This window comes from Corythoichthys intestinalis, chromosome 11 (assembly GCF_030265065.1).
Source record: "Corythoichthys intestinalis isolate RoL2023-P3 chromosome 11, ASM3026506v1, whole genome shotgun sequence".
Lineage (NCBI taxonomy): Eukaryota > Metazoa > Chordata > Actinopteri > Syngnathiformes > Syngnathidae > Corythoichthys > Corythoichthys intestinalis.
The window spans coordinates 44,222,646-44,236,751 of NC_080405.1; the positions used below are offsets into that span (position 1 = coordinate 44,222,646).

Genomic DNA, 14,106 nt, shown 5'->3' on the forward strand with positions numbered 1-14,106 from the left:
ACTAAATACTTATTTGCCCCATTGTAGGTGTTATGAATGTTGCACCAAAGACAAAAGACGGCTAGAAATTATTTTGGCCTCAGAATCAAGTTTGAAAACAAGATTAAAGTACCTGTAATTAGTTTGAAAAGATTCTTAAAGTGATTTCAGTTATGCCAAGAAAAGTATTTTAAAATGATATCGGACAATGTCGACATCGGTTTTTCATTATCGATTTTGGGCCAATATGAATGTTGCCTTGAAAGTGAATGTAGAAGCCTTCTTCCTTTGTACAAGGGCTGGTCACAGTTTAGCACAGCAGTTATGCTTAGTGACCATTAGATGTCTCTAAACTAAGATATTTGAGATTTGTTTTGTGAGCAGACCATTATATTTGTATGGGCAAGTCCACGACCGAATATGTCCTTATTGGATTTTTGCAGTTGGACAATATTGTGATATCGGTTAAAAGGTAATTATCGGACAACTCTAATTTCAGTTATAATTTGCCTCCTATTAAAACTATGAATTGTGGTTTTTAGCAGTGTTGCACTAATGTTGGTACTGTTACAGCATTAAAATTCCATCATTGGTATCGGGGAGTACAATGGTACCTCTACATATGAATTTAATTAGTTCCAGGACTTGGGTTGTAAGTCGAAATGGTTGTATGTGAGCGGGATTTTCCCATAAGAATACATTATAATTCGATTGATTAGTTCCACAGGCCAAAAACCTACGCTAAATCCTTCAAATACATCAGGTACAATTACAAATCGCAATTACACATTGCAAAACAAATCATGTATTATTCAAATCAGAATAATAATGATAATGATCTAAGAGATCAGGTTCTAATTTGTCGGTTGTGTTTTGCATGCTGTTCCTGAAAAGACGAAAGAGTGAGACAGGTGCGTTAGAATTTTTCTTTAACTTTTCATCTTTTGTTGTTGTTGGCATTGGCCACGGCCGACATTAGCCGTAATGTGTTGCACAAATTCTGAAACAAATGATTAAAAATCTGGCGAAGCTGGCGACTTTCTTGCCGATGTTACAATAATAATAATAATGGTCACCTAACTTACAAAAACTGACGAACGGAGGTCAGAGGGGGACCGTAGAGATCGTAGGACATTCCATCATTTCAATCTGGATTTCAATGGTAAGCGTCACCTTTTTTCCCACCACATGCACTAAACCATGTTGATCTCTCTCACAAGAAAATCTGTTGTGCATATTGCGGGCAAAAAATTAAATTAAATTGTGACGCTGGTGTAAGTCATCGTATTTCAAGCATATGTCGAGATAAATGACGGGTCACATTTTACATCGGATGTCGAAAGGATCGTATGTCGAGGTGTTCGTATGTCGAGGTACCACTATATTGAGAAATAACGTGCCGATGCTGTGCAATATGTACTTTTCAAGATCTACTTTCCAACCGATGGTCGCCCTACCGAAGATGACCACCGGCTACGCATGCCAATGTGAAAAGGAGCACTTGTCGCCCTTTGCAAGATGATGATAGCCATCCAATCGTGTGGTGTCCAGTCATCCTTCTGCTGAGAATTTCAATGATTTTATCACTAGTAAACATCCAATTAATTTGAAGTGCAAGAGTGGCAGCGAATGATTGTTTCTATGCAGTAATTTAGTACCTAAGAAAAAAAAATGTGGTCCTGGTACAGTATCGGCATAGATTGCAGCATATGGCAATAGGCATGTGCCGTTATGAGATTCTGACGGTATGATGACCTTAAGCAAAAATATCACAGTTTCATGTTACTTCAATTCCAGCTCTAAAATATTTTATTTTGAGATTTCTGGGTTACAAAACAAAAACAAAAAAAAACTTTTCTCCATTGAACAGGATTTTTATTTTTCAAAACAACATATTAGCAAATTGGAATATAAGGATAATGTTAAGTAAATAAAAGGATAATAAAAATAAAAATAAATGAAATATTCTAAATAAAATTAAATTGGCATGATAATTAGCCACGTTATCTGCCTCATTAACAAGCTTACGTTAAAGTATGTTTTACCACTGCTAGACACACTACACACGCTGGAGTTAACTCTCGTAGCTAGTAGCAAATGTTCATGACAGCATTTACTAATCTTTAATTTTGTATAAATCCGAAATCATATTGGAGATATTGCCTTCTCTGGTAGCCACCCAACGCAAACGTTCTTTACATGTCGGTTGGCCCACTTAAACTGCGGCTGTCTGTAACTTTCCTGTACCCGAAGTATTCCCATACCAGAGACTTCATTTTCTTCGATGGGGGAAAAAAATCAGGTGTTTCATGTCCTCCAGTCAGCGTGCAGCACAGCTGACACTGAGCAACAACTTGAGGGGTAGTGACGGAATGACAGAAAATTTTAGTGGTTTTGAAACCTTGACGTTTTCACACCACGGTATACCTTGAAACCGGTAACCGGAGAAGCATTCACTAATTCAGGCAAACATTCATGCGCCAATGTTTCAGTCCATTTTGAAATACAACAAAACCAATATGTTGCGATTAATGTTCAAAAAGGCCCAAATGGTGATCAAATTTTCTATTTCACTGAGGCTATTTTAAAGTTTGCTTTTAAAAAGTGGACAAAAAAAGATATACTGTAGGTAAACCACAGTTCAACAATGTCATGTTTTTTTCTATTTTGAATGGGATGCCATTGAAGTATTTCAGGGGGATTAGCGACAGGGCGGGACACTCCTGTGGGACCTCTCAGATAACATTCAAAAAACGTGGGAGACGTCGGAACAATTTTCAAGTGCACATGTCGGCTCTGTGTCTTAGGAGGATTATGCGGGAGTGGGTCAATGTGTTGGTATGCCTCAGCAAACGAGAGTTGGTAATCTGTCTCGGTCAGATGCGACAAAGGTCAAGCGCTAATTTTATCCTTGCTGATGGCCGGTAATCCCACTTTGTTGCGTGAATGGTTTGAGAGCGTCGCGTCAGTGTGAAGAAGCCACTCATGTCGATACACTAAGGCCAGATTTACACCGTGTGGCTCAAGTGACACAAGTCTGATTGGTCATGTGTTTGAGTTAACGAACGAACAGCGTACAGATAATGCATTTTACTCATTCCTGCCATTGTGGGGATGGACGTCGGAGCCTGGGATCTTAGAACTGTGAGGTGACGTGTTCATAAGCTGTATACTGTATCTGACTTGCATTCTCAGAGGACCTTTAGTTGATAAAAGTAGATATAATAACAGTTTTCTTTTCAACAATTCATGTGTCTGTCACAAGCTTTCATCAAACTGAGATTTATTTAATAATTTTCACCCTTGTTTTAGATCTTTGCTTGTTTAAGGTGGTCATGACAAAATGAGCTACTGCTCACTTGACCTCCCCTTCTCCTGTGAGCTGTTTTCAAGCCCCGAGTCTTAAAAGCAACTTTGTTGCCAATTTGTTGACTTTGTTTTTGTGAATTCACACTTCTCTAAGGGACTATTTTTTCCAAAAAGCTATCAACAAATCCCGCGATTTATTTTGGTTTTATTGGAGCCTCCAGAGCTGTCGTCTTCCAAGTGCAGTCAAAAGCTTTTTAACTCTGTAAACAGGGATTATAGTTTGTGACATCACATTCGGAAAAATTCATAACGACAAATAAAAGATTTACTTGGCTGTTAAATTTCAAACTTGATAGCGAGCTGCAGAGACTCAAGCAATTAATTAAAAACTACTTTTCATCATGATTTCTTTCATAAGTGTCATTGAAAATTTTCTTTTTAACTCACAGAGGTGGGTACACTAGCCAAAAATTTTACTCAAGTAAAAGTAGTGTTACTTCAAAGTATTATTACTCAAGTAAAAGTAAGTCATCCAAAAATGTACTCAAGTACAAGTAAAAAAGTATCCAGTGAAAAGAATACTCAAGTAATGAGTAACATTGTGAGTAACTGTTGTAAGATCAGCTTGTTTTTGGGTGCCAAATATATTATGCCAGTTTGCTCTCCCACAGCTGTTATATGTGCACTCCCAAGCTATTATGAAGAATACAGTTTTAGCCCATAATCATGTGCTTACCGGTGATTGATCACATTCTGCTGATAAGTAGATACACCCACATATGTTGATTCATCACACAACGTCTCACTACTTTTCCACCAAGCTACAGTACTTTGAGTGCAAATGTGTGTTCAAAACAAAGATATCTTGCCTGCTCAGGAAATTCAATCAGGAAGTGTGACTGTTCAATCACTGTCTAGAATACTGCCACGTTGGACAACAGTGTTGTAACTGTATTCTGCCCATCAACAAGCCCTCAAGAAAAGCAGCGCGGGAGAGTTCAGAGAGAGACTTGGATGAGAGACATTGGTCGCGGAACATGTCTCCTGGCTCTCCCAACCTGCAGGTTGAAAAATTGTCAACTCTCTGACTCTATCTCACTTTATGCCCTGCCTTTTGTCAGCTTGCCTTGGGTAAATAACTAAGTTAATGAACAAGTTTTAGACCCAACACTGTTTACATTTTTTGTCTTTTTTTAAGCAATGCTATTTTTTTTTCTCAGCACAAAGTTATCTATATGAACTGTTGTTATAATGATAAAGTACAAATAAGGAAAAAAAAATTGAATTCCACCGAGAGAAAAAAAAGTGACAGAAATGAAGTATTATTCATCCAAATAGCACGAGTGCCCTCTAGTGGAGAAAGTAGTTCCTAGTTTGAATAGTGAATACTTCCTTCATAGTTACTATTATGAAATTAAAAGAATCATACCTCCAGTAGTCCCCCCCCATAAAAATACAGTGTGTATTTTTTTTTTCTGTGTTCAATGTATTTATTAAAATATAGCATGAGTAAGAGGTAGATATAAGACATGTTTTTTTCACTTTTTTTCCCCAAAGTATAATTTAAAGGAAAAAAAACAACTTTTTTGGGCGGCCATGGCGCAGTTGGTAGCTTGAATTGTCATGAGGCAAATGGATCAGCGGTTCGATTCCTCAAAGTGCCCCTAATGGGTTGGCAGCGCCTTGCATGGCAGCAGCACCATTGGTGCGTGAAAGGGTAAATGTAAAGCGCTTTGGGCATTGTAACCATGTAGTTAAATGCACTATATAAGTACTCGCCGTTTACCATTTAATGTATATATATCTTAATAAATGGTTTTCAAGCACTTCAAATGTAATAATTATGATAAGTTTTAAACATGTTACTGTCCCACCGAATTATGTTTAAAGTAGGAAAATGCTCGTATTTATTAAATGCTTCATTGAGTGAGTCCACTCAAATCCACTCAAGCGTCTCACTTACACATAATTAGTTGCCGCAGCATATGTTTAGCACATTAAACGATGATTGACGCATGTGGAGCTTTGACGTTTCCAAGCATCTCTGGCAAAATCAAACCTTATCGTCTGTCAATCATCGTTAACTTTAATATGCAACTCCAACGCACCGCCAGATAAGCAGCAGGAGTGAGAGGGAGACTATGTGGTCGGATCGGGAGAGCTCAACTGTATTTATTCATTTATTTATTTTAATCGAAGATAAAAATCAGTGATGACTGAGGGTGCGAAGTTTGAAGCGTAAAGTAGCAAGGGATCAATGTACTTCATTTTTTACGGTGCTTTTAAGATGCCACGTGATTGAACAGGCTGGTGTCAGTGGCGTGATCATTGAACGGCAAGCTTGCGTCTGATTGGTATAATGGAGTCATGTGATTATTGTTGCGCTGTCTCATTGGTAAAATTGGTTGAGCTACTCTTGGCATTGCTTGCAAAAAAAATAATAAATCTAATATGTAGAAAAAAGAGGAAAAATGTAACGATGGAAAAAAATGTAAAATGTAAACGTAAGGTTCTTCACAAATCTACTCAAGTAAAAAGTATGGCTAAGTAAAACTACCCTTAGAAGTACATTTTTCCTCAAAAAGTTACTCACGTAAATGTAATGGAGTACATGTAACTCGTTACTACCCACCTCTGCTCACAAAGCTTTAAAAACCCCTGCAGCACCTAAAGTATTGATCTTTCTACACTGTGAAACAAAAATTCAGACTCAATTCCGAATCAAAACGAGTCCAACGGTAGCCTGTCTGGGTGTTCAAAACAGGTGCAAAAGCACAGCTAAGCCTTCCAGAAACTTGGGGAGCCGTTACCTCGTCTGCATCCGTGGCTGTTAGCTGCATTATCTTGAAACCGTCCCCCACGTTCTCCTCGATGGTTACGTCCAGGATGTCATTGGGGAAAACAGGAGGGTTGTCGTTGATGTCCTGAAGTGTAATCTCCACCTGCAGAGTGGGAGAGAGTAGGACCACCAAGGTTTTAGTTAGAGCTGAGCCAAAACGAACCTGAAGAGAGCATGTGAGTAAGAATGAATAAATGCACTATGCACTTTTATTGTGGTTATTGAAAATAAAGTCGTAGCTGAGGAACATTTGCCAACATTTCTACATTTCCTTAGGTTACAGAATATTGACCGCTGATACCACATGAACGGCGAAGCTTTCTGTCTTTGTGAGCGATATTAGAGCGTGTACTATTCCTGATACAATACCCGAGTCAACTTGTCTCGAAGTGGTACTTAGGGGAACCACAATGTGGCTTCTAGCTCGACCTCACGCACCCCGCAGGCCCGCATAGAAAACATGCATTACGCTATTACCAAAGTCAAGAGCTGCTTCGCTTGAGCGTCGAAAAATAAACACACATCACGGGAGACCGCAGAACCCCCCGGCTGGTTAAACTTTCGGCCATGTGCGCCGATTTGTTATGCTAATCGAGATTTAATGCACGGCTTTCTCATTGTTTATTGAAATGATGTAATTTAGAGTAACATATGCCTCATTTTATGCAAGGCCACACTTGTTAACCTGACATTGCATTCCTAAACAAATAGAATTGTATTGCTTTTTCCACATTTTCATTCAAGGATAGTAGTACTAGTGTTGCACCTATACGGCACTAAAATCAGTATCGGCGACTTTTCGAAGTTTAGTTTCCAACTGCCCTACCCAAGATGGCTGCAAGCTACGCACGCTGCTGTAAAAAAAAAAGAGTGATTGTCCTTCTCAAAGTGATGATAGACATGCGATCGTGTAGCGTCCAATCATCCTTCTAATGTAAATTTAAATGGGTTCATCACTAGTAGACATCCAATCCATTTGTAGTGGGAGGGTGGCAGTAAATGAATGCCTAGCACCATAAATGGCGGAAAATGAGTTAAGCACTGTCTGACCAAGCAATAATAGCAGTCACTTTACATTCAAGTTAGTATGCAATAGGGCTGGGCTGTATGGCCTTAAGTAAGTATCACTGTAAATTGAGCAGATTTACCTCAATAACGATATATGACGATAAATTCGTCCAAGCGGACTGTTATGTAATCACTGCATGAAATACAAATGAACCGTTTCTCGTTGTTTTATTTACCAGCTTTCAATTTAACAATTGTACATGCAGTCTAAACATTAAGTATATAAAAAATTCTTATAAACAATAAGAATCCAAGTATGAACATTTATAACAGCTTGTGTGACTTGAACAATGTACAACATTATAAAAATCAATACGACGACTGTGCAAACATGTCATTGTAACACAAATGACTAGCAGCTTGAACAGTACATTTCAAACTTAATGTTAATGGCTGGTGTGACATCATTACTCAACACAAGTGTTTAAGTCAAGGTTTCAGGTTTTTTTTCCAGAGAATTTTTCAATACATGCACCCCACACACATACACAACCACATTAAAGCTATATTGCTCCTATGCCAAGGAAACATTTAAGATTTTATGATGGCAGTAATGACACAGAATACAGCATGCACATACAGAATAATAGCTGTGGCCATTAAACGGTCATATTATAGGCTTCACTGTTGGATTATACTTTATGCCGAAGCATCATAAAAGCTATCAGAGAAATCAAACACACACAGAGATACAAAATAACGCGACATACTGATTGCTGGATGCAGTCCGGGCTCAATCCCCTCATTAAGTTCAGCCGTTTCAACAAGGTTAGAGCCGCTATCCGACTCCATCATGTTCATTAGTAGCGTTAGCTGCTAGCGTTAGCCTGTGGCCTGGCTACCTGTAGAAAGCACTGAAAGCACCCTCTCCTGAAATCGTGAGAACCAGGGAGGACAGCGGGTGAAAGCACGTCTGGAGTCCACCAAGAGTCTACTTAATGTCAGGTGAAAGTTTTGGCGATGCTCCCTTACGCCCGACTCCATCATGTTTGCTTGTAGCATTAGCCGCTAGTGTTAGCCTACTGGGCTTTTGTTTGTTTGATTTCCTGATAACCACGTGACTTCATACGTTAGTTAGCACACTGACTGCTTTCTTAAAGGGAAATTGTTGAGGTGTATGCAGCTCAACGTTGCATTCGTAGGAAGAATTGATGGAGAATAAGTTGTCTTTTAGCCAAAACTCGGCGTATTTAATTTCCATTGACACGCGGATACATCCTCTCTCATTGCTGTCTTCACAGGCAATCACACAAATCAAAGTCATCAAAGTCAAACAAGAAGAAGTAATAAAAGTAGCACTTTAGACAATTAAGTCCCATCCTGACATCTTGTGGCGAAAAGTTAATATGTCAATAATAACAAGCAATAGGAGCATTATTTCCACATCAACTGAGGACACATTTATGAATACAAAACATTTCCTCCACCATTTCTCTCAACACCCCCACTTGTTCTCATGTTGATGGCCTTTTTAACAACCAAACGAACTTTTAAATTTCAAATTCCAAAAATAACACTGTCAAACTTCTTCAATTTAAACTTTGTTACAGGTTTTGTCATGATATCAGCTATCATGTCATCCGTTGTCAATCAGGTAGCACTCCGCATCTTCTCTTTTTAGTGAGACTCCACTGCACCGGGTACCATCTGCCATCAGGCCTCGTTCCCGAATGCTGTGTGTATCCTGCCGCCTGGTGTTGGGCTGTTCATCTCTCACCTTGAATGCGAAGTCAGGATCTCCATCTTCAGCAATTTTTCTCGCTCCGTCCGGTGTTTCCTTGCGTCTGCAAGTGGTGTCTTTGTGCGTGTCCGTTTTTCACCGACTACACCATGTCTTTTGTCGACATGATTTTGCACGGTGACCTTTGAAACCACATTTGAAGCACACCAACTCTGTGTCGTCTTTGATCCGGTCACGAGCGTTTGCTTTTGTGGTTTGCTTTGAAGCTCTTGCTTTAGTCTTCATCACTCTGTCGCTTGTTTCTGCTGCATTTAACTTTTCCGTTTCTTCAAAACTTCGGAGTTTGGTTTTGAATTCTGCAAATGTCATGTTCTCATCGGTATGCGCCACATGAATTGTAAATGGCTTGTAACTTTCTGGCAGCCCCTTCAAGACCATTGCGATAAGTAAACCATCTGCCATTGTTTCACCTGCATTTGGCAATGCTGTGATGGCGGTCTCAGCTCTTATGATGTAGTCCACTATGCTTTCTTCGGTTCCCTTTTGAAGAGATGTTAGCATGGTGTACAAATTTATAATCCTGGGTTTCCCTTCCCAGCATAATATTCTCTTAATATTTTCAGAGCTTTTCTTCCGTCATTTGGCTCATCTCTTATTATTAATGAAAGGCTTTTATCATCAAGAAGTTGTATCATTTCAGTATACGCGTCCGCATTTTTCATTTCATCATTTTCTCTCTCTGCTTCAGTGATTGGTCCTACCAGCACTGTCTTCTTTAGCCCGATTAGATGAAAATGTCCCAACATTTTAGTTTCCCAGAGTTCATATTTAGCTTCATCTCCGTCAAATGCCAGTCGAGGTAACCTACTTGTTCCTCGTGGATCCATGTTGCCTGTTAGCTTTTTCCGCTAATCAGCAGTCCGTGAGCACGCTGTCCTTCGCGACCTTCTACACGGTGGAAACTGACTTTACCTTCGAATGACTCCTGGGCCCATAACCTGTTGAGGTGTTTGCAGCTCAACGTTGCATTCGTAGGAAGAATTGATGGAGAATAAGTTGTCTTTTAGCCAAAACTCGGCGTATTTAATTTCCATTGACATGCGGATACATCCTCTCTCATTGCTGTCTTTACAGGCAATCGCACAAATCAAAGTCATCAAAGTCAAACAAGAAGAAGTAATAAAAGTAGCACTTTAGACAATTAAGTCCCATCCTGCCATCTTGTGGCGAAAAGTTAATATGTCAATAATAACAAGCAATAGGAGCATTATTTCCACATCAGCTGAGGACACATTTATGAATACAAAACATTTCCTCCACCATTTCTCTAAACAGAAATGAACATGGCCAAACACAGAGTCAAAGCGGGATGAAAGACTATATTTTTGTGTTTTATTAAATTACCGAATTTAACGACATTGTCATAATTACGTCCGTCATCGAGAAGAATTTTGGTAACGGTAAATTTTCGGTATACTGCCCGGCTCTAGTATGTAGTAATTTATTAACTAATTTATTTTCAAAAACGTGGTATCGGTAAAGTATCGGCATTGCCCGATACTAGATAACCGGTGTTGGAATCAGAATTGGGAGCCAAAATATGGTATAGGTGCAACAGTAATTACAACTAAGATTGATTACGATTGATCATTTCGCCACTGGTGTTCACATCACATCAGCGTCATCAATTTTATATCTCTCTTTTGTATTCTCATCGCTGCTACAAAACTGTAATTTCTCCAACTGTAGTTAAACAAAGAATTATTTGACTGTATTTTCATTAGTATGCATACACTTTTCCTGCAAAAACGAGTTGTTACATAAGATAATGTTGAAAACCCCTTAGAGACACTGCAAGTGAGGCGTTTACAGTTTCAGATGTTCCGTGTCTGTTTGTGGCTGTATTACATTTCCACAAGTCAAACTGAGATCCCCCAGCCGCCTGCACTAACCCCAACGTTCATTTCAAAGTCAGCAAACACGCAGTTTGAACCGTAACTGACATTTTTGTTTTGTGTTCACCGTTTATTTGCCTCAATGAATATGGAGTTAAAGATAATTATGGATTCTTATTCTTCATTACTCCGCCCCCTTCACCTCTCTAGAAAATACTGCGAGACAAAACTGCGTGAATGGGAATACTAATAGGAAATGGGGGGAATAGCGGGGTCATTAAATGTCAACAACGGCTTTGTTTTTTTTTCCCCCAAGAGTTTCCTGCTGCAAATGCACAATACGTCTCAAGGACGTGGTTGTATAGCCAGCATGCTCTCATTCACACTGTTTTCTATGACACATACATGGAACAATAGGGAACGATTCCAAACAGTTGTCCCAACCAGATTTTTTTTTCTGTAAAGAGCAGTTGCACAAAAGAAAGCACAATAGTGGTTGAACCAGGGGTCAGCAACCTGCGGCTCTAAAGCCGCATGCGGCTCTTTAGCGCTGCCCTAGTAGCTCCCTAGAGCTTTTTCAAAAATGTGTGAAAATGGAAAAAGATGGGGGAGGGCAGTCTTGTTTTTTTAATTTTCGTCTTAGTCTAAGTCTTTTGGACGACAATACTTATTAGTCTTAGTCATATTTCAGTCATTTCAAAATGTGTTTGTCTTGGTCTAGTTTTTGTTGACAAAAACTCAGACCAATTTCGTCTAGTTTTAGTTGATGTTACTCAATATTTTTGTCTGTAAAATTTGGTTTCCAAAAGGTTTCCAACTATTTTGAACGAACATTGACAGATGAGCACATATTGTAGCATCTACAAATCTATCACATGATAATACACACTCGGCAGGAAAACAGTACATTATTTTCAATTAATCATATACCCCTCGATGCCAAGAACTGTATGTAAAAAAAAATGTTGTCTGGGACTTTAAGAGGACGCTAACAATTAACAATATCCTAATGCTAATGCCATGTGAATGCTATGCTAAAGCTACGAGTTACATGTAGTGTGATATGATCACTCACCACGGAACTTTAAAGGCTAAATCAACATTGCATATTCTCGCTTGCCAAGATAAGACAAATCTTACTTTGTGTCTCAAAACAAGCAATGCGGAGACGGGCGAAGACACTAGTGGGTGAGTTGGAGGGGGCTCAGCACGATGAGTGACGATGCAGGCTAACTGCACATTGAATGCACACACTGTGAACATGTGACAGGAACTATGCCGCATTTTCGTCTCGTTCTCGTCTCGTCAGACGAAAATTGACATTCGTGTTGTTATGTTTTATTCTTCCAAGACACATTTTTAGCTCGTTATCGTCTTGTCATCGCTACGAAAAAATTGCTCGACGACGAAATATTTTCGTTATAGTCATCGTTGACGAAAACAACACTGGAGGAGGGAAGTATGTTTTATGTGTTAATATGGTTTTTGTAGGGGACAAACATTGTACAACAGAGTAGTCACGTGGTGTGTCATTCTCTGTAGGATGCACTGCAGGGAAAATAAACATTTAATCACAAAGGCTCTTTATATATTTGTAGCCAACTTACTGGTACTCATTTTCATAGTACGCTAATATAGCTAATATAGATAGTACAGGCGTGCGAAATTTCCAATCCTTAGATTATGCGCGATTCGGTCGTGGATGATTCGAGAACGATTCACAAACATCCCAATTTCGATTATTGAAATATGCCAAATAAAGCGGAACTAAACCACAGTCAGCGTGGTCTTCGGGACGCAATGGGGAACGGACCGATAACTTATGCAGCTAGATAAAAAAACAATAATGCCTACCGCTTCAAACAACGCCCACATTGCTACAAACTACGTCGACATGATGCTACAGTAGATATCACATGTATCTTGAATTAGATGCGAAATGATGGACTCAGTGGGTTTAGCACATGTATGAAGAACTAGATGCGAAATGACAGACTTGCCGGCGTTAGTAAACAGCTGCCATCTTAAAGCAGTAGACTTCTCTAAAAGGCTGTTGTAGTTGAGAAATGACAGACTTGCCGGCGTTAGTAAACATCCGCCATCTTAAAGCACTAGACTTCTCTGAAAGGCTGTTGTAGTTGACTCTATCTTAAATGATGAAACTGTTATAAAACTTTCACATGGTGAAGAGAAATTATGGAATAACGGGAGCAATTTTAACAACTTTAATGGTTAACCTCACAACAATAAATTAATTTAATGTAATTTAAAGCTGCTGATACAGAATGGGGACTTAAATATTTTACCAAATTGGCCCGAACATAAGACGGTGTTTTTTGCATTGAAATAAGACTGAAAAAGAGCGGGTCGTCTTATATTCGCGGTCTAGACATTATACCCATTCACGACGCTAGATGGCGCCAGATATCATTGAAGCGATGTTCTGTCATGACAGATCACAGCTACTCTCAAGTTTAACCAGTTTGCATTATTTTATTGCAATGTTTTTCCTTATTCAGATTTGTTTCAAGACTACAGTAACAAATAGACTTCACTTTGAGGGTTAATACAGTTATTGCAATTTTTGTTGCTTCATCACAATTGATTGGTTTATTTACATTTCAAAAATCAGAAGCCATTCATTTACGAATGTGATTGCACTTTAGTTTGCACATTTAAATGTTCAGTTATTAAGATTTGAATGAGGCATAATAACATGCTTTTTTCTTTCAAATATATTGTTATAATCATTTGTTTCAGATGTACTGTAATTATTTTCTGTATAAAAATGAATTTGGTGCTCAAAAAGTCTTTTTTCAAACTTGAGTCTTGAAAAAGAGGGGGTCATCTTATAATCAGGGCCGTCTTATATTCGGGTCAATACGGTAATTACTAAGGGTGTAACGGTACATGTTTTCGTATTGAACCGTTTCGGTACTTGGCGTTTGGTTTGGAACGGAGGCGTACCGAACGAGTTTCTGACATAATGTAACCCTTACTTTTCGAGGCTGTAAGTCGATCGGGTTACAGTTTCTTTGTGTAGATTATATTTACTCCGTCTTCTCTACTATAATGAGGACCAACACGGTAGGACAGTAAAAAACGTCAACGGCGCAACAACGTGGCCGCCGCAAGAACGCAGTGAAACGCGACCGTTAAAGTTAATCAGCGAATGCACACCAGTTGCACTGCGGCCGCGTGTTGCGTCCCAGAAGCGGCTCAATGCGATGCACGCGAAAACAACGGCAGAGTTTATTATTTGACGCGAGACGCGGCCCTCCTGTGTCAATACTACTAGCTAGCAGACCGGGCAGACCGGAAGTCACTCGTGTAAA

The 14,106-nt window shown here is 39.2% G+C and overlaps 1 protein-coding gene across 1 annotated transcript in view; it reads right to left on the reverse strand.

The window, feature by feature from the left end:
• fat4 (FAT atypical cadherin 4) overlaps positions 1 to 14,106 on the reverse strand; it is a 228,135-nt gene that overhangs the window by 103,082 nt on the left and 110,947 nt on the right. Inside the window, exon 2 of the mRNA XM_057849592.1 lies at positions 6,099 to 6,230. Coding sequence (XP_057705575.1) covers positions 6,099 to 6,230 — 132 coding nt within the window. The remainder of the gene's footprint in view (positions 1 to 6,098; positions 6,231 to 14,106) is intronic.